Source organism: Podarcis bocagei (genome assembly GCF_964188305.1).
Source record: "Podarcis bocagei genome assembly, chromosome: 18".
In the NCBI taxonomy this organism is placed as follows: domain Eukaryota; kingdom Metazoa; phylum Chordata; class Lepidosauria; order Squamata; family Lacertidae; genus Podarcis; species Podarcis bocagei.
Genome location: NC_138144.1, coordinates 4,084,725 through 4,109,897, shown reverse-complemented (window position 1 = coordinate 4,109,897; position 25,173 = coordinate 4,084,725). Strand labels below are relative to the sequence as shown.

The 25,173-nt window shown below is 49.6% G+C and overlaps 3 protein-coding genes across 4 annotated transcripts; 2 read left to right on the top strand and 1 right to left on the bottom strand.

Annotated features, from left to right (window-relative positions):
• Positions 1-1,613: 1,613 nt before the first annotated feature.
• LOC308577673 (complement factor D-like) lies at positions 1,614-24,044 on the top strand. Of its 2 annotated transcripts, XM_081178064.1 has the most exons (6): positions 1,614-1,685; positions 19,770-19,812; positions 20,065-20,212; positions 20,826-20,961; positions 21,950-22,180; positions 23,283-24,044. In XM_081178064.1, exons 1-6 carry the CDS (start codon positions 1,668-1,670, stop codon positions 23,406-23,408), a joined length of 702 nt encoding a protein of 233 aa, XP_081034190.1. In that variant the 5' UTR covers positions 1,614-1,667; the 3' UTR covers positions 23,409-24,044. The 2 variants fall into 2 exon arrangements, with proteins under 2 accessions (XP_081034190.1, XP_081034189.1); XM_081178063.1 differs by lacking the exon at positions 1,614-1,685 and having other exon boundaries at positions 19,680-19,812.
• LOC308577666 (granzyme-like protein 2) lies at positions 1,644-7,650 on the top strand. Its single transcript, XM_081178056.1, has 5 exons — positions 1,644-1,725; positions 2,166-2,316; positions 3,866-3,998; positions 4,871-5,113; positions 6,163-7,650. Exons 1-5 carry the CDS (start codon positions 1,668-1,670, stop codon positions 6,295-6,297), a joined length of 720 nt encoding a protein of 239 aa, XP_081034182.1. The 5' UTR covers positions 1,644-1,667; the 3' UTR covers positions 6,298-7,650.
• On the bottom strand, positions 9,628-13,545 carry LOC308577700 (complement factor D-like). Its single transcript, XM_081178118.1, has 4 exons — positions 13,376-13,545; positions 12,627-12,762; positions 11,533-11,763; positions 9,628-10,396 (listed from the first exon to the last, which is right to left on the bottom strand). The coding sequence occupies exons 1-4, from the start codon at positions 13,462-13,464 to the stop codon at positions 10,271-10,273; spliced, it is 582 nt and encodes a 193-aa protein (XP_081034244.1). The 5' UTR covers positions 13,465-13,545; the 3' UTR covers positions 9,628-10,270.
• Positions 24,045-25,173: the final 1,129 nt, after the last annotated feature.

Sequence of the window (25,173 nt, the reverse complement as noted above, 5' to 3'; positions counted from 1 at the left end):
GACATGACTAAACGACTCAACAACAACACAACAACAACAACTGGTGGTTGCTGTCCTTTGCGACGGGTGGGAGAGAAATCAGGGAGCCCAACAATGGTGCCACATCCAAGCTCAGGCAGAGAGGCAGCTCATCCTAGTTTCCTCCCCATCCTTCTCCCTGCTGAGTTCCACAAAGGGTAACACAAGTGCTACAAGCACAGCAAGGGAGCAAACGCTTCACGAAGTTATGACCCCCATCATCCCATTTGTCCGTCCGCTCTCCAGATGTTGTTCTCCTCCAGCTTCCATGAGCCCCAGCGGGAGATGGGCATCCTTTCCAATCCCAGGTCTCCAGGCCCAATTCAAGGTGCTCAAAAGCTCATGACTTATAGGATCGTAGATCTGGGAAGGACCCTGCAGATCATCGAGTCCAAGCCCCTGCAAGGCAACTGCCCCATACCGGGATCAAAGATGCAAATTTGGCTTTGTCAGCACCACATAGCGCAGGCCTTTTGGATGAAAACATCACGGGCTGAACCTCATGGCCGGCAGGGAGGGAGGGAGAGGAGCTGCTTCCTTTGAAACCCGGGAAATTTAAGAGACATCGTCAATAAGGGACAGCAGCAGGAAACGGCGATGGGATAAGGGAGTTTCCCACCAAATAAGGGACAGTAGACAGCTATGCGGGAGACCGGTGATCGTCTGGAGATGACTGGGGGCCTGCCTGATGCCTCCGTCTCCCTGGCAGTATCCCAACATCCCCAACACAGTTGTTCCCATGCCTGAGTGGCATGGGGTGAAGTGGCTGCCAGCCTGTCATAGTGGCAGGGATTGCCATGGCGTGCCCCTTGGAGCTTAGATCTGCCAACTCTTCTACAGCCCCTGCCTCAGTGTTGCCTCGGCAATGGCCTTTTAGCAAATAGGAGATCTTCCTTCTTCCCTAGCTGGGAGAAGTGCCATTGTGTGGGTCAGCTTAGGGGCCGGAAATCTCTTGGGCTGCTCCTGCAGAATCACCTGGTTGGCGACTTTGTGAGCAGGATGATGTTTCAGGTAGACCATTGGGCTGACCAACTTGCACCGTCTAATGTTCATACACCTTTCTAAACCAACCACAAAAAGAGGGTTGGGGAGGGGCGGGTTCTGATTCTAGGCTCTCAACAATCCTTGGCATTTAAGACCATATGAATTCAGCACAGAACCACCACAACCTCCGGTCTTTTCATCAGTTTCCAAGCAGACTGGAAAGTCTCTTAGCAGTCATAGAAACCGTTAGGAATCCAGTCTCCTGTCAGAAAGAAGGGCAGTATACAAATTTAATAAATAATAATAGTAAGATAATAATAATAGCAGCCACTTGAGATTTCCAAAAGCTGGTCTCTGATTTTGCTTTAATGAATACATTGTCTTCATTACTCTGATTTCATAAACTTTTGCGTAAAAAGTCTCCAATTCCGGGATGACTCCATTTCTCACTTTTTCCAGTCTCCCCATCGGACTATCTGATTGCCGTTCATGGTGGGATCAGCCACGTGGCCAACGAGAAACTATAAGCCTGCCTATCAGATCTCAAGTCTAGACTGTGCCTTCCTGGAGAAGGTGGGTTCCAGAGGCTGGAGGAAATAAAAGCTTAAGGGGTCGAGAGGCTGAAAAGTTGAGCGCAGGCATCTCCCTCCTTGGCAAGCCTCAAGATGTGGAGACTCCGCCAGGTTCTTCTGCTACTGCTGTCCTTCTCCTTGGCCCAAACAGGTGAGGAAAACCCACCAACTCATGAGCCAATATCTTCTACTCTTTGGGGCTATGCCAACCTCATTCCATCAGGGGACGGGGCCGTCTAGGGCTTTCAAGGTCAGCACCAACCTTTTGGGTGGTTCTCAGGAACGACAACACTCTAGAACAGGCCTAGGCAAACTCGGCCCTCCAGATGTTTTGGGACTACAATTCCCATCATCCCTGACCACTGGTCCTGTTAGCTAGGGATCATGGGAGTTGTAGGCTCAAAACACCTGGAGGGCCGAATTTGCCTATGCCTGCTGGACCTCAGGCGATGGGGGTGGTGACTCTCCTTCAGATATAGAGGGCCAAGGCAGCTCCAGAATTTTGAACTGGGCTCAGAAACAACAAGGCTCTAGAATTTGTAAGAAGAAGAAGCAGGAGGTGCAGTTTATCTCTGCATATGCTTCTTGCAGATCCACTGCAGAGGCAGAGTCATTGCCCGAATGGAGCCAGTCCTCACTCCAGACCCTACATGGCTGCCTTGCTGAATTTCCAGAACAAACGCATCTGTGGCGGATTCCTCGTGGGAGAACAGTGGGTCATGACTTCTGCACGCTGCAAAAAGTAAGTATCCCTAAGGCCTTCCTCTTTTTGTAGGAGTGGTGATCATCGAGGGTAAAGCTAATTGTTGGAAGGGAGCAGGGGAGGGCAGGAACGTGCCATTGCTCCGTCTAGTCAAATTGCATGGGATGAATTTCAACCTGTTACCTGTGAGGATGTGGACAGGCTGCCTGGAGTGAAATCAACCCCCTGCCTCCGTGATCCTTGCGCATCGTGGCGCATAAAAGCGAGCCAGACAGGGATGGGCAATGGGCTCTGCAGGGTGGTGAATGCCTCCCTTTGTGAGGGAGTCTCCGCAGACCAGCTGGGGGAAAAACGGTTGTTAAACAACTTCCTAAAAAAACATCTTAAGGACCAGGTGTGCAGCCTGGGGGTCATTTTGGACTCACAGCTGTCCATGGAGGCATAGGGCAATTCTGGGCCTAGGCAGCTGTCTGCTAGCTCCTTCTGGTACTCCGACTGAGACCCTCCCTGCCCGCAGACTGTCTCACCAGAGAGGTGCATGCTCTGGTCATCTCCTGCTCGGACTACTGCAATGCGCTCTCCGTGGGGCTACCTTTGAAAGTGACTCAGAAGCTACAACTAATACAGAATGTGGCTACTAGACTGGTAGCCAGGAGTGGCTGCCAGGACCACACAACACCGGTCCCAAAATATCTACATTGGCTCTCAGTATGCTTCTGAGCACAATTGGTGCTGGCTACGAAAGCCCTGGGACGCGGGTGGCGCTGTGGGTTAAACCACAGAGCCTAGGACATGCCGATCAGAAGGTCGGTGGTTCGAATCCCCGCAATGACGGAGTGTGCTCCCATTGCTTGGTCCCTGCTCCTGCCAACCTAGCAGTTCGGAAGCACGTCAAAGTGCAAGTAGATAAATAGGTACTGCTCTGGCGGGAAGGTAGACGGCGTTTCCGTGCGCTGCTCTGGTTCGCCAGAAGCGGCTTAGTCCTGCTGGCCACATGACCCGGAAGCTGTACGCCGGCTCCCTCGGCCAATAAAGCGAGATGAGCGCCGCAACCCCAGAGTCGGCCACGACTGGACCTAATAGTCAGGGGTCCCTTCACCTTTACCTTTACTAAAGCCCTAAATAGTCGCAGCCCTGTATCCCCGAAGGAGCGTCTCTCCCCCCCCCCCATCATTCAGCCCAGACACTTAAATCCAACTCCGAGGGTCTTCTGGTGGTTCCCTCACTGAGAGAAGCGAAGTTATGGGGGATCAGGCAGAGGGTCTTCTTGGTAGTGACGCCCTCCCTGTGGAATGCCCTCCCATCAGATGTCAAAGAAATAGACAAAGTTATGACCTTCCGTAAACATCTGAAGGCAGCCCTGCGGAGGGAAGCTTTGAATGTCTGATGTTCTGCTGTGTTTTTGTATATTCTGTTGGAAGTTTCCCAGAGTGCTTGGGGCATCCCAGCCTGATGGGCGATGTACTACTACTACTAATAATAATAATTTGTTATTAAGGGCCGTGGGGTGGGGGCTGGTCTTTTGCCCAGGGATTAGGAGAGCACTGATTCTTGGGATCTCTGACCCTGACTGTTGCTTGGTTTCCAGTTTTGATAAGGTTGTCCTGGGAGCACATTACCCCACACTTGCCATAACGTATCACAGCGTGGCCAAATCCTACAAGCACGAAAATTATACGTTTAAGGACAACACCTTTTCAAATGATATCCGTCTGCTCAAGGTACCTCACCCCAAGCCTTTTTCTCACTCTGCAAGCAACCCCGAGGGCCCCGATCCTGAAGGCAGAAGCAGCTAAATGTCTCCTTCCATCCCCATGTGTGAAATATAATGGACTCATTCAGCTGAATCCAGCTCTTTGGTCATTAGTATGATCGGATTATTATCACTATTTATTGTTGTTGTTGTTTAGTCGTATCCAACTCTTTGTGACCCCCTGGACCAGAGCACGCCAGGCCCTCCTGTCTTCCACTGCCTCCCGCAGTTTGGTCAAACTCATGCTGGTAGCTTCGAGAACACTGTCCCACCATCTCGTCCTCTGTCGCCCCCTTCTCCTTGTGCCCTCCATCTTTCCCAACATCAGGGTCTTTTCCAGGGAGTCTTCTCTTCTCATGAGGTGGCCAAAGTCTTGGAGCCTCAGCTTCAGGATCTGTCCTTCCAGTGAGCACTCAGGGCTGATTTCCTTCCGAATGGAGAGGTTTGATCTTCTTGCAGTCCATGGGACTCTCACTATTTATTAGAGTTCATTATAGTGGTACCTCGGGTTAAGTACTTAATATGTTCTGGAGGTCCATTCTTACCCTGAAACTGTTCTTAACCCGAAGCACCACTTTAGCTAATGGGGCCTCCTGCTGCCAATGCGCCGCTGGAGCACGATTTCTGTTCTCATCCTGAAGCAAAGTTCTTAACCTGAAGCAATATTTCTGAGTTAGCAGAGTCTGTAACCTGAAGCGTATGTAACCTGAAGCGTATGTAACCACAGGTACCACTGTATTATGAATGCAGTTCTGCATTCATAAAGGAACAGGTTTCAAGGGCTTCCTATTGCAACGCTAAGGCGCTCATTTCTGCCTCATTTCCCTCTCCTTTTCCCAGCTGAAGTCAAAGGTTCGTCTGAATGGAAACATTCGCATCCTGCCATTGCCAACATCTAGCAGAGACCTCTCTGAGGGGACGCACTGCACTGTGGCCGGCTGGAGCCCGAATAAGGAAAATTGCCCTAATATGCTCTATGAGGCCAACATCAGCATCTACGACCGACGCAAGTGCCAGAAGTTCTATCCCAAGATCGACGATGGAAAGATCTGTGCAGGCCATCAGTCTCAGTCATTTACACAGGTAAGCGTCAGCAGAAACGGCAGGCGGCAGGACCAGAAGAAGGGGAGCAGAAGGAGCACCGTCCTGTTTTTGGACAGGATCCGCAGCCTGGAAAAGGGGAAATAGGAAGCCGCGGTGGGAGCAGGTGGAGGAAAATACGTAGAATGTGTATGTATGCATGGAAACCTAATGATAAATAGAAACCTAGGAAACTAGCTTTCCCTTCCCTCGCCCCGGGAGATGCATAGGAACAGCTCAGTAATGCCTGCTCTGGCAAACAGCAGCAGACATTTCTAGCCGTACCTGGGGATGCCATTGGGACATTCTGCACGCCAAGCAAGTGCTCTATCAGTGAGCTCTGGTTTTAACCAAATGGAGATTCCAGTCCTCATGGGTTTGAATGATTAGCTCATCATTGTCACGGTTTCGGACGGGGTTGTCTCCCACTCAGCCACAGCTGCAGATGCTGCCACAGCTGGAGCCAAGCGAGGAAAGGGGATAACCCTCTTCTCCGGCAAAATGGACGTGGGCAGAGGTCAGTCACTGGGCAGATGGGGATTGCTGCCCTTCATTTCTGTGCCTCAGGGCTGAGCCTCCAAGAGTCAAATGCCCCCCAACACAGATGGTGGAATCATAGAAATGTAGAGTTTGAAGGGACCCCCAAGGGTGGGGGAGGTCTGCTCCCCTGCCATACAGGAATCTCAGGAAACATGCGCATGCCAATCCCCAGCCACACAGCTCCCCAAGGGACCCTGGGGCCTAGTAACTAGCTCCCAGCCGGTGTACCTCACAGGGTTGTTTTCTGGGTGACAGGGAGAGGAAGGGAAGCCATATCTGAGCTCCTCACAGGAGAAGGAAGCCTGTCAATACAATATGTATTTGTGTGTGGACTCAGAGAAAACTATGAAGCGCTGTACAAAAGTGGGGAGCCGAGTTTAAATATCAGGAATATTCAAAACAAGAGAGAAACAGGAATTGGGAGGTTTGCCAATGTTGTTGCAGTTGAAGTCCTCCTTGAGGTGGAGCCAAATCTTCCCCCACCTGCCATCTTTGTTTCCTTCCTTCCACAGGGGGAGATGGGTGATCCTTTGGTGTGCAACGGCGTAGCGCATGGAATCCTCTCCTACAGCAACCCCTGCCCTCCTGCCGTTTACACTCGCATCGCCCAGTACCTTCCTTGGATCAGGAAAACCATGGCCAAGTGAAGAGGAGAAGGAAGACCTCCTCCTTCTTCTCGCCTTTAATGCTTCTGCTTGCTACATAAGCTGTTTGGCTTGAATCCTGCAACCACACTCACACACACACACACTGACCCCCCTCAACATCTGCAAATGTATCAGGTGTTCCGTACACGATTTGGTTTCCACAAGTTCCTTCAGTCCCTCCCCATCCCCTTCAAGAAAACCGCTCACCTCCTTTCCCTGACCGTGTTCCCCATCATACCTCTTCCCCCGACCTTCACTGCTCCATCTCTCTCATCTGAAAAAGGTGCCCTTCTTCTCCTTTACAACTGTTCTGTCCCTTCTCTCTCCCTGTCCCCATACGGCCAGAACAATCTCTCAGAGCGCCATATGCCCCTGAATCCCTGAAGCGACTCCTCCTACCCTGCCTGGTTTCTCCTAAGACAGGGAAAAGGAACCTCTGGCCTTCTCGATGTTGCTGAGATGCAACTCCCATTATCCCTGACCATTGGTCATGTTTGCTGCAGTTGATGGGAATCCAGCAATCTTTGGAGGACCAAAGGTTCTCCACCGTTGTCCAAATGTCTGGACTGACCAAAGCTCCACAGATCTCCTCCTGGTCCTCTGGGTCAGGGGAGGCGAACCTGTCACCTTCCAGATGTTGTTGGACTCCAACTCCCATCAGCCCCAGAGAACATGGCCATCAATCAACATCCATCAACGTCTGGATGGCCAAAAGATTAACCGCACCTCCCTTTAGATGATTCGACCTTCCTCCATCCTCCCTCTTCAGCCTGGCATAGATTTGGACGCTGTGTTCTGGGACAACGGAGGGCCAGGACTGTGGGAATTTCTCACCCTCTTCAAGAGGGGACATTTCATTTCAGCCCTAGGGGACTTCCTCTGTGCATTTCCTCGATGTCCAAATCACTGGTCTGAGCTCTAGGATTCCTAGACAATCATACAAAGGACCTTGGCACCAAAAAGCATTTTAAATGGGGGGAAGAGTTAAAAGTTACCAGTTTACCATTTCACATGCCAAAACTCCTCCAGGCTAATGGTTCGGGGTGATATACCAGAGGGACAGAGGGGAAATTAAATTCAGCTCAAAGGTAAGATTGAACCTCCCTCATTCACACTTTCAAATTCGCCCTCCTCTGAATTTTGCAGTTTGGCTCTCCAGGCGAGTCTAGTGCACCAAAATGCAGATACTGGAATGAGGTGTGTCTGTCAGTGTGCGTAGCAGTGAAAGGAGCCTGCCCCAAATGCCTTATTTTGGGGGAATCGCTTTGCAAAGACGCGCGAGTTTGGCAAACTTGCATGCAACTCTGTATCTCAAGAGTAATTCACAATAAACTGCTGATGCACCCACACAAATGTGTTGTTGTTGTTTGCCTGAGCACACCGGAGAGGCGGGAAGCGCGCCCTTGCCAGCGCCCATTGTGCGCAGTAGGCTTCGGCGCAGGGAGGGGCGGAAAAGGCTGGGGGTCACACGGCTTTTATGCTGGGGGAGGTACAAAGGCCAACCACTCCCAGATTCTGCTAGCGATTGAGCCAGACATGAACTTAGGACGCTCTTCACTGTTGCACCAAGAATAAAGCCTGGAAAAGACAGGCCGGAGTCTTACCTGTTTACCCTCGAGCAACCACACCACCTTCTGACATTGGCAATTGGCCCTGTGGACGTGGCTTTAATTTAATAGCACTACGGTCACTGCTCCCACCTGGTTCAACAATACTGACGCATAAAGGGGGCCACTTAAGAGGAAGCCCCGCCTGAGCCCCCCTGAGGCGGCCAGGTGTTCTAGGACACAGTCCTTTGGGGTAAAGCCACTTCCGAGCTAGGGAGGAGGTGGGGTTGCGGGCTTCACGCCCCTCCCCACACACGCGGGGGCTTTCAGCTCCCATGATACCAGGGGAATCCTCGGACGCATCACCACCCTGGACAGCCAATCGGCTGGCCCGGGAGGCGTGGCTGGCTCTATTTAGGGCAGGGCGGCCGAGGGTCTCCCTCTTTCCCGTTGCTCAGCTGACCTGTTTTTCCCTCCCCTCCCACCCGTTAGGCTAGGCTCTCTGACGTTGCTATGGACGTCGGTTGGTCGCCGTCAAGGGGCCTGGTAGGAATTTTCCCAACGGGCAGATTGGCACCAGCCACTTGGTTTTCGCCTACCTCGTAGCAAACCTTCACAACTCCCAGTATGGGCGGTTAGGCATTGGTAAGGGAATTATTATGCAGATGATGGGGGGGAAGGAAGCGCCATCACCTTCTCCCAAAACAAAGGGTAGTCCGGTAAAGGATTCTGGGGGGTCATGGCCTCGTCCTAAGCCTATGGAGGTGTGGGCCCACGGCACACCCCCGAGCGGTGACCCCGGGGGAGTTCCTAGTTGACGGGCATCAGTGGGACTCCCCCTACTGGTGGTTAACCCTTACCGGTCTTGCAGCAAGCGGGCTGAAGCCAGTTAGTTGATAGGACCAATGCCTAAGCCAATACCGCTCAATTCCTCTAATCAATAAAGTTGTGGCCTAATTTGACCCATTAACTCAAATTCTTGTGTCTTTATTTCTGTGGGGGAGGCGGGAACTCGCCACGCAACTAGACATTTTTAGCTCTTGGTTATGGCAGGGACACAAGGGCAGCCTGTCTATGTCAAGGTAGTTGAAGTCACCCATGCCTACGGCATAGACATGGATAGACAAACTGTCCACTTTTATGCCTTCCAGCGTCTTCTTTTTCCCATCATAAGTTCAGTTATCCACATATCTGCATAAGTTTGCAGGCTTGTTTTTTTTTTTTTTAAAGAACAGACGGAAAACTCATGAAAATTCAACAGCATTTTAATGTGAATTTCTTTTGATACACACTTTTGTATGCAATTGTGCCACAAATTCACATTTTTTTGCAAAGCAATTTGTTGTAAGATAATGCATTTTTGGCATGCTTTTTTAAAAACCATTCCTTGCATCAAAGGACACACTTTCCCCCCATTATGTGCATTCCCATAAACATGACTTGTCTGGAGACCTAAACTGCAAAATCTGGAGAAATGTGAATTTTAGAGAATGACTGTTTTTGGTGTGAACCGTGTTTCAGAAAGTGTGAACTTTCAATCCAGGCTGAATATTAAATGTCTCCTCCATCCCTACAACACATTGCGACAACCCACCGCTTAGGGGAGTTTATTCTGTGAAAAGGTTATTTGTGAGGTGTTGTGGGTGCCAAAATGTTTTGGATCTGCATCTAGGAATCCTAGAGGTTAGGGTGGTCTTTGGGGGGCTGATGAAATACAGAGAGGATCCCTTTAGAAATGGGATAAAGTCCTTCCCTGTTGGCTGAGAGGACCATGTCCCACATGAGCTTGTCCCAGAATGCAGGTTTCAATGGCAGGTCTGCGGACCTCTGGGAGGAAGAGCCAGAGGAATCCTCTAAAGCAGAGGTGGCTGACATATTGGCCATCCAGATGTTGATGAACTTCAACTCCCATCAGCCCTCACATTTGGCTAAACTGGCCAGGACTGATGGGAGTTGGAGTCCAGCCACATTTAGAGAGTCACAGGTCCTTCCCTCCTGATCTAAAGGAACATGATGCTATCCAGACATTTGGACCGTCTTTGGCTCTCCAGATGTTGCTGGACTCCAGCATCTGGGGGCCACAGGTCCTCCATCTCTGCATTAGGGGAAGGAAGGGAGAAGGGAGGAGCGGCTTGAGGGAGATGGAGGTCTGTGGAAGGGTTTTCTTCAAGGGGATGGGAGGCAGTGAAGGAACTTGCCCAAACACCATCCTGTATGAAACATCTGATAGATCTTCCTTTGTCGCAGCCATTGAGGGGTCTCTCTCTCTCTCTCTCTCTCTCTCTCTCTGTGTGTGTGTGTGTGTGTGTGTGTGTGTGTGTTTGTGTGTGTTTCGTTGCAGAATGCAAGCCAAGCAGGTTATTCAGCCAGCAAAAGCATCAGGGGTGGGAAAGAAGGCACAATGTCACCACGGTTGCTTCTTCTGTTCACAGATTCATGGTTCTCTTGATCCATGGCAGGTAGTAGGAGATGCGAGTGTAAATTCCAGGATAGCGATACAAGATGATTCCTTCTGCCACGCCATTGCACACCAAGGGGCCACCCGTGATCCCCTGTGGAGAGAAGAGAGAGATAAGACATGGCAGCTGGGGGAAGATTTGGATCCACCTCGTGGCGAACTCTGGAGCTTGAGCCAGGGCTAACGGCCAGGTTCCTGTTGGGTGGATCCTTCCATTCTGAGTGGAGATCTTGGTAGACATTTCTCCTAATATATTGATTTTGGAGAGCAATGTCTTTCTAATCAAATGCATTTTTGTACATCAGTTTTACCAATATATGCATTCACAGTGGTACCTCGGGTTACATACGCTTCAGGTTACAGACTCTGCTAACCCAGAAATAGTGCTTCAGGTTAAGCACTTTGCTTCAGGATGAGAACAGATGTCATGCTCCGGCGGCGCTGCAGCAGCAGCAGGAGGCCCCATTAGCTAAAGTGGCGCTTCAGGTTAAGAACAGTTTCAGGTTAAGTACGGACCTCGGGAACGAATTAAGTACTTAACCTGAGGTACCACTGTATACGTGCTCTTCCTGCTAATGCATTCCTTTATGTAAATATTATTTGAATGGAGACCTATTCGGCCATTATAAAAGATAACCAATTTTCAGTTCCGCTATAAGTTCAGAAAGCATAAATCAGCTCTGCTTGTGTTTAAAAGGAGGACCGGACCCAGGGTGGCATCCCATAATACTATGATACACAATGAGTGTTGATTTCAGTGGGTCTGCTCTCAGTAGGACATAGGGCTCGCTGGTCCCGTCTGAGCAGTTTCCCCCTTGCCCCACTCCTTTCCCAGGGAAAATCAGCTCTTTAGCTCTAAATCGGAACAAACAGCAATCTGCAGAGAACTCCTTTGTTGTTTGCTCCAATTCAGCTCCAAAGAGCGGTTTTCTCCTGGAAAAGCAGCGGGACAAGAGGAATTGTGCAGGAGCCCTTAGCAGGATGCAAGCCTAAATAACTCCACCTTCGCTTTTGGGACCCTTGGAGCGCCTGTGAAGCACAGAAGTGAAGGGAATCGTTCGACATCCACCCCTGGGAATTGGCAGACATTCTATGAAGCCGCTGGGTTGGCCAGGCCAGGTGTAAGTAGACTGGCATCTGCCCATGTCTATTTTGCTGGAGAGGAGAATAATCCCTCAGAAGGATCCCCCACCTCTGATCCTCCCACTCACTGCTTCTTCTGGCTCTCACCTTGAAAACAGTCTTGCTCTGCCAATTGGAACAGAGCTTCCCGTAATTGTAATAGTGACGATACTTCCTCTTGCATCGACTACGGCCAAAGACAGTGATATTTGGTGACCAGCCTTTGTAAACCCAGTCCCATCCTGCCACGCTGCAGGGAGTCCCATCGGAGAGGTCACGGTCGAATTCGGGCAAGGGCAGGATCTGGACGTATTCATTCAAAGTAGCCTTGGAATTCAGCTGTGGAAAGGAGAGATGGGAGAGAGATCATTGGCTTAGTGTTGCTTGAGTCTGGTGCCTCTGAAATGGGGCACTTTGGGCAAAAAAGTAGCAGAATGTATTCATAATGCAGAATGATAATATTATGGCATGGATAATATTAATGGTGCACGTTCAACTATATAGTTGCACCAGCAAGAGTCCTGCCAATGCGATGGGGCTTCTTCACTGCATCCCCAAATCTGTGGTCAAATGTTCTATAGGGTGTTGTTTCTTTAGAAATCACGGGACTGGGGACTTTTTGAGAAATACAAGTCGTTACAAAATTCTGAAGAAATAGAGTGTCTTTAGCAACCGTGGTCCTGATGCATGCCCAGGTGGGAGATGCCTGGCACTTAACTCTTCAGCCTCTTGACGGACGTGGGTTTTATTACCTCTGGTGGGACAAGAGGAATCGTGCAGAAGCCCTTAGCACAGGGGAGAGCAAACATTTTCAGCAGGGGGCCGGTCCACTGTTCCTCAGACCTTGTGGGGGGCCGGACTATATTTTGAAAAAAGAATGAACGAATTCCTGTGCCCCACAAATAATCCAGAGAAGCATTTTAAATAACAAATAACCCAGAGATGCATTCTGGCAAACATTTCAATACTAAAAGAATACAACTAAAAATGTTTTAAGATAAAAACTCCTACAAGCAGCCGACTAGTCCGAATTTAGTGATTTCTGGGTTGCCACGGAGGAGACTTTTGGTCATCCAATGCCAGGGTAAACTGCACAATGTCTACTTCACATTGGGAGGGAGGAAGACGCTTGACCCCTTCTGCCTTCAGGATCACTGACCTCGGGGGGAAGATAGAAGGAGAGATTGCTTGGAGCAAGTTACCTTGAGCAGACGGATATCGTTTGAGGAGAAGAGTTTCTCATATTGAGGGTGTGGGTAGTTAGCCACAACTCTAAACGCTTGCTGAGAGGGTTCTTCAGCGGAGATGTGATGTCCCCCCAAGTAGACATAATGGACGCTGGAAACAGAGCATCAGTTAGTGTCAGAGATCTTAGGACTCCATCCCCTTCTGGTCCCCGTGCAAAAGACCAGGCTCCCTCCATACCACCAGCTGTGTACCTTGATGGTTAGGTGGTCATCTATCATGGGTGCTTTAGCTGACCAGATGACCCTTGCAGTCCCTTCCAACTGTAAAGGTAAAGGTACCCCTACCCTTACGGGCCAGTCGTGTCCGACTATGGGGTTGTGTGCTCATCTCGCTCTAGAGGCCATGAGCCGGCGCCGTCCGAAGACATTTCCAGGTCACGTGGCCAGCGTGACGAAGCTGCAGCGGCGAGCCAGCACCAGCACCGCACACGGAAACGCCGTTTACCTTCCCGCCGGAGTGGTACCTATTTATCTACTTGCACTTAGGAGTGCTTTCGAACTGCTAGATGGGCAGGAGCTGGGACAGAACGACGGGAGCTCACCCCGCCGCGGGGATACGAACCGCCGACCATACGATCGGCAAGTCCTAGGCGCTGAGGTTTTACCCACAGCGCCCCCCGCATCCCACGTCCCTTCCGACTGTACAATTCTCTGATTCTATGACCATCCCTGCAAAGAATCAAGGAGGGATTAGTGAGACTTACCCCTCACAGTGCGCAGCCGTCATTACCCACTGGGGCGCCACCAGGAATCCGACACAGTTAGTGCCCCCAGTAATCCCCAAGTGAGCCATGTAGGGTCTGGGGTGGTGCCTGGCTTCATAGCCCCCAACAATCTCACTCCGCAATGGATCTGCAAGAAGCGTATGCAGAGATCAGCTCCTTCTCCTCCTTGCATGTTCTGGGGTGTCCTCCACACATTCAAGGTTATTGAGGGAGCAAAAAGGATGGGTCTCCGTCCCGATGAGCTTACAATTGGTTTTCCTATCAAGGACGTTAGCAAAGCGAAAGCAAAGAGGAGCCTAGGAAGACCCCTTTGGGCTTTTGAATGGGAGGAGGATATCAGGGAGAAGAAACCCCATGGTGCATCATCTGCCATGGTGCTTTTACTCACCTGTTTGGGCCAAGGAGAAGGACAGCAGTAGCAGAAGAACCTGGCGGAGTCTCCACATCTTGATGCTTGTCAAGGAGGGAGATGCCCGACGCTTAAGTCTTCAGCCTCTTGAATCCGTAGCTTTTATAGCCCCACTCTCTGGACCCCACCTTTCCCAGGAAGCCACAATCTAGACTGGAGATCTGATAGGCGAATTTATACACGTTTATCTTTTCTCTCCAGCCATGTGACCTCTCTTATCTTTTCTCTCCAGCCATTTCGACGGATTGCTGTGAGTTCCGATTCAGAGGTAAAGAATGGGACGCAGGTGGTGCCGTGGGCTAAACCACAGAGCCCAGGACTTGATGATCAGAAGGTCGGCGTTTCGAATCCCCGAGACGGGGTGAGCTCCCGTTGCTCGCTCCCTGCTCCTGCCCACCTAGCAGTTCAAAAGCACGTCAAAGTGCAAGTAGATAAATAGGTTCTGCTCTGGTGGGAAGGTAAACGGCGTTTCCGTGTGCTGCTCTGGTTTGCCAGAAGCGGCTTAGTCCTGCTGGCCACATGACCCGGAAGCTGTACGCCGGCTCCCTCGGCCAGTAAAGCGAGATGAGCGCTGCAACCCCAGAGTCGGCCACGACTGGACCTAATGGTCAGGGGTCCCTTTACCTTTACATAGAGGTAAAGAACTAGTTTTCCCTGGGAAAGGAGTGTGGCAAGGGGGAAACTGCTCAGACAGGACAAGATAGCCCTAAGTCATACTGAGAGCAGACCCACTGAAATCATCACTCATTGTGTCTCATAATATTATGGGATGCCGCCCTAGGTCTGGTTCACATTTTGAACACAAGCAGAGATAATTTGTGCTTTCTGAACTAATAATGGAACTGAAATTCCATTTCACATAGTTATCGTTGGCCACTCAGTTAATATATACATAATAGAGTACGTTAGCAGAAAGAGCACCTATAAATGCATATACAGTGGTACCTCAGGATACATACGCTTCAGGTTACATACTCCGCTAACCCAGAAATAGTGCTTCAGATTAAGAACTTTGCTTCAGGATGAGAACAGAAATTGCGTGGCAGCAGCAGCAGGAGGCCCCATTAGCTAAAGTGGTGCTTCAGGTTAAGAACGGAACGAATTAAGTACTTAACCCGAGGTACCACTCTATTGGTAAAACTGATGTACAAAAATGCATTTAATTAGGAAGACATTGCCTACCAAAATGTGTATTGTGAGAAATGTATATGGTGTCTTTTCAGTTTGCTCCTGCAAAAGAGGACATTTTTTTGATTAATCATAAAAATAATAGGGCTATAAGAAAAATTGCACCAGGGGTGTCTGAGGCTATAGCAATATTGCAGGCAGGGTGTGGGTGGCTGTTTTTAGCATATTTCAAACTAGCTGTGGTCAAACTTTCTATAGGGTGTTGTTTCTTTAGAAATCACGGGGCTGGGGACTTTTTGAGAAATACAAGTCATTGCAATATTCTGAAGAAACAGAGAAATAGAGTGTCTTTAGCAACCGTGGTCTTGATGTTTGCCCAGGTGGGAGATGCCTGGCACTTAACTCTTCAGCCTCTTGACGGACGTGGGTTTTATTACCTCTGGTGGGACAAGAGGAATCGTGCAGGAGCCCTTAGCACGGGGGAGAGCAAACATTTTCAGCAGGGGGCCGGTCCACTGTCCCTCAGACCTTGTGGGGGGCTGGACTATATTTTGAAAAGGGATGAATGAATTCCTATGCCCCAGAAACAACCCAGAGATGCATTAAAATCAAAGGACACATTCTACTCATGTAAAAACACACTGATTCCTGGACCATCCGCAGGCCAGATTGAGAAGGCGATTGGGCCGGATCCGGCCCCTGGGCTTTAGGTTGCCTACCCATGCCTTATCAGGATGCTCTGGCTTGTTGGATCTCCCAGCACAGACCTTCCCATCATTGAAATCTGAGGAGAACCTACAACCAGAGGTGGTGACATTCGTCTCGTAGATGCACAACTATAGGATGGGGCTATAGGATCTGGCTTACTAGCAGTAACTGTGAAAAGGATCTAGGGGGTCTTGGTGGATCACAAGATGAACATGAGTCAAGAGTGTGATGCAGCAGCAAAAAAGGCTAATGCAATTCTAGGCTGCATCAATGGAAGTCTATTGTGCAGATCAAGGGAAGTCATAGTCCCACTCTACTCTGCCTTGGTCAAACCACACCTGGAACACTGTGTCCAGTTCTGGGCACCCCCTGCTCAAGGAGACCTCTGAAGGGAAGGGGGTTCATAGGCATCGCCTGCGGTGAGGGTGTGTCCACATTAGCTTCAGATGAGCAAAAGCAACAAGCCACCTGTTATGTACTGAGTTGAATAGGAACCAAAAGGGAGCAGTCTGATTGGTCCTAAAACAAAAGGGTGCAGAATGCAGCAGTCTGATTGGTCCTAGAACAATAGGATTCAGATTGTAGCAGTCTGATTTGTCCTAGAACAATAGGGTCCAGAATGAAGCAGTCTGATTAGTCCTAGAACAATAGGGTCCAGAATGCAGCCGGTCTGATTGGTCCACAGGAGCCACCCAATCCAGCTCCAGGTGGAAGTGAATCCACAACCTGATTGGCCTACAGGTGAATCCTGGAATTAGCCAATCACGTGGGGCCCACTGTGTAAATAATGCATATAAAGCAGACATTCTGGGGGAACTTCCATTCCTCCTCACCACTATGAGCTGAAGAAAGAGCATGAAATCCACTCTCGACTCCGAGTCTATTTCACCACCCATTGGCCATGTTTGCTGCAGCTGACGGGAGCTGGAGTCCAGCAAGCTTCGGAGGACCAAAGGTGGCAGCATGAGGAGCTGTGGTGGCCAAAGGGTTTTTGGGATGGTCAGGGCCTTTTCAGGGCGGTTGGTGTACATGCAAGAATCAGGCAAGCTGCAGGGTCAGAGCAGGTTTGGCAGAGACAGGTGCTGCTTCGGTGGGGAGTACACTGACCGAGTGCATGGACATCGTCCCAGCAGCTCTTGCCGTCTTGGTGGTTTTTCATTTGCTCATCTGGAGCTAATGGGGACACACCCTCACCACAGGTGATGCCTATGAACCCCTTTCCCTTCAGAGGTCTCCTTGAGCAGGTGGTGCCCAGAACTGCTGTTTGTTCCAATTCAGTGGTAAAGAATGGGACACAGGTGGCGCTGTGGGTTAAACCACAGAGCCTAGGACTTGCCGATCAGAAGGTCGGCGGTTCGAATCCCCGCGACGGGGTGAGCTCCTGTTGCTCGGTCCCTGCTCCTGCCAACCTAGCGGTTCGAAGGCATGTCAAAGTGCAAGTAGATAAATAGGTACCGCTCCGGCGGGAAGGTAAACGGCGTTTCCGTGCGCTGCTCTGGTTCGCCAGAAGTGGCTTAGTCCTGCTGGCCACATGACCCGGAAGCTGTACGCCGGCTCCCTCAGCCAGTAAAGCGAGATGAGTGCCACAACCCCAGAGTCGTCCACGCCTGGACCTAATGGTCAGGGGTCCCTTTACCTTTACCTAGAGGTAAAGAGCTAGTTTTCCCTGGGAAAGGAGTGTGGCAAGGGGGAAACTGCTCAGACAGGACAAACAAGCCCTAAGTCATACAGAGCAGACCCACTGAAATCAACACTCATTGTGTCTCATAATATTATGGGATGCCGCCCTAGGTCTGGTTCACATTTTGAACACAAGCAGAGCTAATTTATTCTTTCTGAACTAATAACGGAACTGAAATTCGGTTACCTTTGATCACATAGTTATCTTTGGCCACTCAGTTAATATATACATAGTAGAGTACGTTAGCAGAAAGAGTATTCCAGACAGTATTCCAGGTGTGGTTTGACCAAGGCAGAAGAGAGCGGGACTATGACTTCCCTTGATCTGCACGCTAGACTTCCATTGACGCAGCCTAGAATTGCATTAGCCTTTTTTGCTGCTGCATCACACTGTTGGCTCATGCTCATCTTGTGGTCCACCAAGACCCCCTAGATCCTTTTCACACGTACTGCCCGTAAGCCAGATCCTATAGCCCCATCCTATAGTTGTGCATCTACGAGACCAATGTCACCATCTCTGGCTGTAGGTTCTCCTCAGATTGCAATGATGGGAAGGTCTGTGCTAGGAGATCCAACAAGCCAAAGCATCCTGCTAAGGCATGGGTAGGCAACCTAAAGCCCGGGGGCCGTATCCGGCCCAATCACCTTCTCAATCTGGCCTGCGGACGGCCCAGGAATCAGTGTGTTTTTACATGAGTAGAATGTGTCCTTTGATTTTAATGCATCTCTGGGTTATTTGTGGGGCATAGGAATTCGTTCATCCTTTTTCAAAATATAGTCCGGCCCCCCACAAGGTCTGAGGGACAGTGAACCGGCCCCCTGCTGAAAATGTTTGCTCTCCCCTGTGCTAAGGGCTCCTGCACGATTCCTCTTGTCCCACCAGAGGTAATAAAACCCACGTCCGTCAAGAGGCTGAAGAGTTAAGTGCCAGGCATCTCCCACCTGGGCAAACATCAAGACCACGGTTGCTAAAGACACTCTATTTCTCTGTTTCTTCAGAATATTGCAACGACTTGTACTTCTCAAAAAGTCCCCAGCCCCGTGATTTCTAAAGAAACAACACCCTATAGAATGTTTGACCACAGCTAGTTTGAAATATGCTAAAAACAGCCACCCACACCCTGGCTGCAATATTCCTATAGCCGTAGACACCCCTGCTGTAATTTTTCTTATAGCCCTATTATTTTTAGGATTAATAAAAAAAAAAACCTCTTTTGCAGGAGCAAACTGAAAAGACAACATATACATTTCTCACAATACACATTTTGGTAGGCAATGTCTTCCTAATTAAATGCATTTTTGTACATCAGTTTTACCAATAGAGTGGTACCTCGGGTTAAGTACTTAATTCGTTCCGTTCTTAACCTGAAACTGTTCTTAACCTGAAGCACCACTTTAGCTAATGGGGCCTCCTGCTGCTGCTGCCACACAATTTCTGTTCTCATCCTGAAGCAAAGTTCTTAATCTGAAGCACTATTTCTGGGTTAGCGGAGTGTGTAACCTGAAGCGTATGTAACCTGAGGTACCACTGTATATGCATTTATAGGTGCTCTTTCTGCTAACGTATTCCACTATGTATATATTAACTGAGTGGCCAACGATAACTATGTGAAATGGAATTTCAGTTCCATTATTAGTTCAGAAAGCACAAATTAGCTCTGCTTGTGTTCAAAATGTGAACCAGACCTAGGGCGGCATCCCATAATATTATGAGACACAATGAGTGTTGATCTCAGCGGGTCTGCTCTCAGTATGACTTAGGGCTTGCTTGTCCTGTCTGAGCAGTTTCCCCCTTGCCACACTCCTTTCCCAGGGAAAACTAGTTCTTTACCTCTAGGTAAAGGTAAAGGGACCCCTGACCATTAGGTCCAGTCGTGGCCGACTCTGGGGTTGCGGCGCTCATCTCGCTTTATTGGCCGAGGGAGCCGGCGTACAGCTTCTGGGTCATGTGGCCAGCAGGACTAAGCCGCTTCTGGCGAACCAGAGCAGCGCACGGAAACGCCGTTTACCTTCCCACCAGAGCAGAACCTATTCATCTACTTGCACTTTGACGTGCTTTCGAACTGCTAGGTTGGCAGGAGCAGGGAGCGAGCAACGGGAGCTCACCCCGTCGCGGGGATTCGAACCGCCGACCTTCTGATCAGCAAGTCCTAGGCTCTGTGGTTTAGCCCACGGCACCACCTGCATCCCATTCTTTACCTCTGAATCGGAACAAACAGCAATCCGTCGAACTGGCTGGAGAGAAAAGATAAGAGAGGTCACATGGCTGGAGAGAAAAGATAAACGTGTATAAATTCGCCTATCAGATCTCCAGTCTAGATTGTGGCTTCCTGGGAAAGGTGGGGTCCAGAGAGTGGGACTATAAAAGCTACGGATTCAAGAGGCTGAAGACTTAAGCGTCAGGCATCTCCCTCCTTGGCAAGCATCAAGATGTGGAGACTCTGCCAGGTTCTTCTGCTACTGCTCCTGTCCTTCTCCTTAGCCCTTACAGGTGAGTAAAAGCACCATGGCAGATGATGCACCATGGGGTTTCTTCTCCCTGATATCCTCCTCCCATTCAAAAGCCCAAAGGCTCCTCTTTGCTTTCGCTTTGCTAACTTCTTTGCTAGGAAAACCAATTGTAAGCTCATCGGGACAGTGACCCATCCTTTTTGCTCCCTCAATAACCTTGAATGTGTGGAGGACACCCCAGAACATGCAAGGAGGAGGAGAAGGAGCTGATCTCTGCATACGCTTCTTGCAGATCCATTGCGGAGTGAGATTGTTGGGGGCTATGAAGCCAGGCACCACCCCAGACCCTACATGGCTCACTTGGGGATTACTGGGGGCACTAACTGTGTCGGATTCCTCGTGGCGCCCCAGTGGGTAATGACGGCTGCGCACTGTGAGGGGTAAGTCTCACTAATCCCTCCTTGATTTTTAGCAGGGATGGTCATAGAATCAGAGAATTGTACAGTCGGAAGGGACGTGGGATGCGGGGGGCGCTGTGGGTAAAACCTCAGCGCCTAGGACTTGCCGATCGTATGGTCGGCGGTTCGTATCCCCGCGGCGGGGTGAGCTCCCGTCGTTCTGTCCCAGCTCCTGCCCATCTAGCAGTTCGAAAGCACTCCTAAGTGCAAGCAGATAAATAGGTACCACTCCGGCGGGAAGGTAAACGGCGTTTCCGTGTGCGGTGCTGGTGCTGGCTCGCCGCTGCAGCTTCGTCACGCTGGCCACGTGACCTGGAAGTGTCTTCGGACGGCGCCGGCTCACGGCCTCTCGAGCGAGATGAGCACACAACCCCATAGTCGGACACGACTGGCCCGTAAGGGTAGGGGTACCTTTACCTTTACAGTTGGAAGGGACTGCAAGGGTCATCTGGTCAGCTAAAGCACCCATGATAGATGACCACCTAACCATCAAGGTACAGAGATGGTGGTATGGAGGGAGCCTGGTCTTTTGCACGGGGACCAGGAGGGGACGGAGTCCTAAGATCTCTGACACTAACTGATGCTCTGTTTCCAGCGTCCATTATGTCTACTTGGGGGGACATCACATCTCCGCTGAAGAACCCTCTCAGCAAGCGTTTAGAGTTGTGGCTAACTACCCACACCCTCAATATGAGAAACTCTTCTCCTCAAACGATATCCGTCTGCTCAAGGTAACTTGCTCCAAGCAATCTCTCCTTCTATCTTCCCCCCGAGGTCAGTGATCCTGAAGGCAGAAGGGGTCAAGCGTCTTCCTCCCTCCCAATGTGAAGTAGACATTGTGCAGTTTACCCTGGCATTGGATGACCAAAAGTCTCCTCCGTGGCAACCCAGAAATCACTAAATTCGGACTAGTCGGCTGCTTGTAGGAGTTTTTATCTTAAAACATTTTTAGTTGTATTCTTTTAGTATTGAAATGTTTGCCAGAATGCATCTCTGGGTTATTTGTTATTTAAAATGCTTCTCTGGATTATTTGTGGGGCACAGGAATTCGTTCATTCTTTTTTCAAAATATAGTCCGGCCCCCCACAAGGTCTGAGGAACAGTGGACCGGCCCCCTGCTGAAAATGTTTGCTCTCCCCTGTGCTAAGGGCTTCTGCACGATTCCTCTTGTCCCACCAGAGGTAATAAAACCCACGTCCGTCAAGAGGCTGAAGAGTTAAGTGCCAGGCATCTCCCACCTGGGCAAACATCAAGACCACGGTTGCTAAAGACACTCTATTTCTTCAGAATATTGCAACGACTTGTATTTCTCAAAAAGTCCCCAGTCCCGTGATTTCTAAAGAAACAACACCCTATAGAACATTTGACCACAGATTTGGGGGTGCAGTGGAGAAGCCCCATCGCATTGGCAGGACTCTTGCTGGTGCAACCATATAGTTGAACGTGGACCATTCATAGAATCATAGAATCATAGAAGAGTTGGAAGAGACCACAAGGGCCATCGAGTCCAACCCCCTGCCAAGCAGGAAACACAATACCATGTGTTTATAATATAACCATTTATATTATCCATGCCATAATATTATCATTCTGTATTATGAATACATTCTGCTACTTTTTTTGCCCAAAGTGCCCCATTTCAGAGGCACCAGACTGCCCCAAGGGCTTCCTTGAGCAATGCTAAATCAATGAGCTCTTTCCCATCTCTCCTTTCCGCAGCTGAATTCCAAGGCTACTCTGAATGAAAACGTCCAGATCCTGCCCTTGCCCGAATTCGACCGTGACCTCTCCGATGGGACTCCCTGCAGCGTGGCAGGATGGGACTGGGTTTACAAAGGCTGGTCACCAAATATCACTGTCTTTGGCCGTAGTCGATGCAAGAGGAAGTATCGTCACTATTACAATTACGGGAAGATTTGTTCCGCGGGACATAGCAAGACTGTTTTCAAGGTGAGAGCCAGAAGAAGCAGTGAGTGGGAGAATCAGAGGTTGGGGATCCTTCTGAGGGATTATTCTCTCCAGCAAAATAGACATGGGCAGATGCCAGTCTACTTACACCTGGCCTGACCAACCCAGTGGCTTCATAGAATGTCTGCCAATTCCCAGGGGTGGATGTCGAATGATGCCCTTCACTTCTGTGCTTCACAGTGGCTCCAAGGGTCCCCAAAAGCGAAGCTGGAGTTATTTAGGCTTGCATCCTCCTAAGGGCTCCTGCACAATTCCTCTTGTCCCGCTGCTTTTCCAGGAGAAAACCGCTCTGTGGAGCAAACAAGAAAGGAGTTTTCTGCAGATTGCTGTTTGTTCCTATTTAGAGCTAAAGAGCTGATTTTCCCTGGGAAAGGAGTGGGGCAAGGGGGAAACTGCTCGGACGGGACAAGCGAGCCCTATGTCCTACTGAGAGCAGACCCACTGAAATCAACACTCATTGTGTATCATAGTATTATGGGATGCCACCCTAGGTCCGATCCTCCTTTTAAACAGAAGCAGAGCTGATTTATGCTTTCTGAACTTATAGCAGAACTGAAAATTGGTTATCTTTTATAATGGCCGGATAGTTCTCCACTCAAATAATATTTACATAAAGGAATGCATTAGCAGGAAGAGCACCTATACAGTGGTACCTCAGGTTAAGTACTTAATTTGTTCCGGAGGTCCGTTCTTAAGCTGAAACTGTTCTTAACCTGAAGCACCACTTTAGCTAATGGGGCCTCCGGAGCCCGATTTCTGTTCTCATCCTGAAGCAAAGTGCTTAACCTGAAGCACTATTTCTGTGTTAGCAGAGTCTGTAACCTGAAGCGTATGTAACCCGAGGTACCACTGTAAATGCATATATTGGTAAAACTGATGTACAAAAATGCTTTTGATTAGAAAGACATTGCTCTCCAAAATCAATATATTAGGAGAAATTTCCACCAAGATCTCCACTCAGAATTGAAGAATCCACCCAACAGGAACCTGGCCGTTAGCCCTGGCTCAAGCTCCAGAGTTCGCCACAAGGTGAATCCAAATCTTTCCCCAGCTGCCATGTCTTATCTCTCTCTTCTCTCCACAGGTGGACACGGGTGGCCCCTTGGTGTGCAATGGCGTGGCAGAAGGAATCATCTTGTATCGCTATCCTGGAATTTACACTCGCATCTCCTACTACCTTCCATGGATCAAGAGAACCATGAATCTGTGAACAGAAGAAGCAACCGCGGTGACATTGTGCCTTCTTTCCCACCCCTGATGCTTTTGCTGGCTGAATAACCTGCTTGGCTTGCATTCTGCAACAACACACGCACACACACGCACACACACACAGAGAGAGAGAGAGAGAGAGAGAGAGAGAGAGAGAGAGAGCGCCCCTCAATGGCTGCGAAATTAGATCTATCAGATGTTTCATACAGGATGGTGTTTGGTTAAGTTCCTTCACTGCCTCCCATTCCCCTTGAAGAAAACCCTTCCACAGACCTCCATCTCCCTCAAGCCGCTCCTCCCTTCTCCCTTACTTCCCCTAATGCAGGGATGGAGGAACTGTGGCCCCCAGATGCTGGAGTCCAGCAACATCTGGAGAGCCAAAGACGGTCCAAATGTCTGGATAGCATCATGTTCCTTTAGATCAGGAGGGAAGGACCTGTGACTCGCTCAGTGTGGCTGGACTCCAACTCCCATCAGTCCTGGCCAGTTTAGCCAAATGTGAGGGCTGATGGGAGTTGAAGTCCATCAACATCTGGATGGCCAAAATGTCAGCCACCTCTGCTTTAGAGGATTCCTCTGGCTCTTCCTCCCAGAGCCCCGCAGACCTGCCATTGAAACCTGCATTCTGGGACAAGCTCATGTGGGACATGGTCCTCTCAGCCAACAGGGAAGGACTTTATCCCATTTCTAAAGGGATCCTCTCTGTATTTCATCAGCCCCCCAAAGACCACCCTAACCTCTAGGATTCCTAGATGCAGATCCAAAACATTTTGGCACCCACAACACCTCACAAATAACCTTTTCACAGAATAAACTCCCCTAAGCGGTGGGTTGTCGCAATGTGTTGTAGGGATGGAGGAGACATTTAATATTCAGCCTGGATTGAAAGTTCACACTTTCTGAAACACGGTTCACACCAAAAACAGTCATTCTCTAAAATTCACATTTCTCCAGATTTTGCAGTTTAGGTCTCCAGACAAGTCATGTTTATGGGAATGCACATAATGGGGGGAAAGTGTGTCCTTTGATGCAAGGAATGGTTTTTAAAAAAGCATGCCAAAAATGCATTATCTTACAACAAATTGCTTTGCAAAAAAATGTGAATTTGTGGCACAATTGCATACAAAAGTGTGTATCAAAAGAAATTCACATTAAAATGCTGTTGAATTTTCATGAGTTTTCCGTCTGTTCTTTAAAAAAAAAAAAAACAAGCCTGCAAACTTATGCAGATATGTGGATAACTGAACTTATGATGGGAAAAAGAAGACGCTGGAAGGCATAAAAGTGGACAGTTTGTCTATCCATGTCTATGCCGTAGGCATGGGTGACTTCAACTACCTTGACATAGACAGGCTGCCCTTGTGTCCCTGCCATAACCAAGAGCTAAAAATGTCTAGTTGCGTGGCGAGTTCCCGCCTCCCCCACAGAAATAAAGACACAAGAATTTGAGTTAATGGGTCAAATTAGGCCACAACTTTATTGATTAGAGGAATTGAGCGGTATTGGCTTAGGCATTGGTCCTATCAACTAACTGGCTTCAGCCCGCTTGCTGCAAGACCGGTAAGGGTTAACCACCAGTAGGGGGAGTCCCACTGATGCCCGTCAACTAGGAACTCCCCCGGGGTCACCGCTCGGGGGTGTGCCGTGGGCCCACACCTCCATAGGCTTAGGACGAGGCCATGACCCCCCAGAATCCTTTACCGGACTACCCTTTGTTTTGGGAGAAGGTGATGGCGCTTCCTTCCCCCCCATCATCTGCATAATAA

Coding starts and splice junctions, on each gene's coding strand:
- LOC308577666 (XM_081178056.1), top strand. CDS start 1,668: ATGTGGAGACTCCGCCAGGTTCTTCTGCTACTGCTGTCCTTCTCCTTG. Junction 1,726..2,165: donor CTTCTCCTTGGCCCAAACAG/GTGAGGAAAACC, acceptor TGCTTCTTGCAG/ATCCACTGCAGAGGCAGAGT. Junction 2,317..3,865: donor ACTTCTGCACGCTGCAAAAA/GTAAGTATCCCT, acceptor CTTGGTTTCCAG/TTTTGATAAGGTTGTCCTGG.
- LOC308577673 (XM_081178064.1), top strand. Junction 20,213..20,825: donor ACGGCTGCGCACTGTGAGGG/GTAAGTCTCACT, acceptor CTCTGTTTCCAG/CGTCCATTATGTCTACTTGG. Junction 20,962..21,949: donor ACGATATCCGTCTGCTCAAG/GTAACTTGCTCC, acceptor TCCTTTCCGCAG/CTGAATTCCAAGGCTACTCT.
- LOC308577700 (XM_081178118.1), bottom strand. CDS start 13,464: ATGGCTCACTTGGGGATTACTGGGGGCACTAACTGTGTCGGATTCCTG. Junction 12,763..13,375: donor ACGGCTGCGCACTGTGAGGG/GTAAGTCTCACT, acceptor CTCTGTTTCCAG/CGTCCATTATGTCTACTTGG. Junction 10,397..11,532: donor AGAGCAAGACTGTTTTCAAG/GTGAGAGCCAGA, acceptor TTCTCTCCACAG/GGGATCACGGGTGGCCCCTT.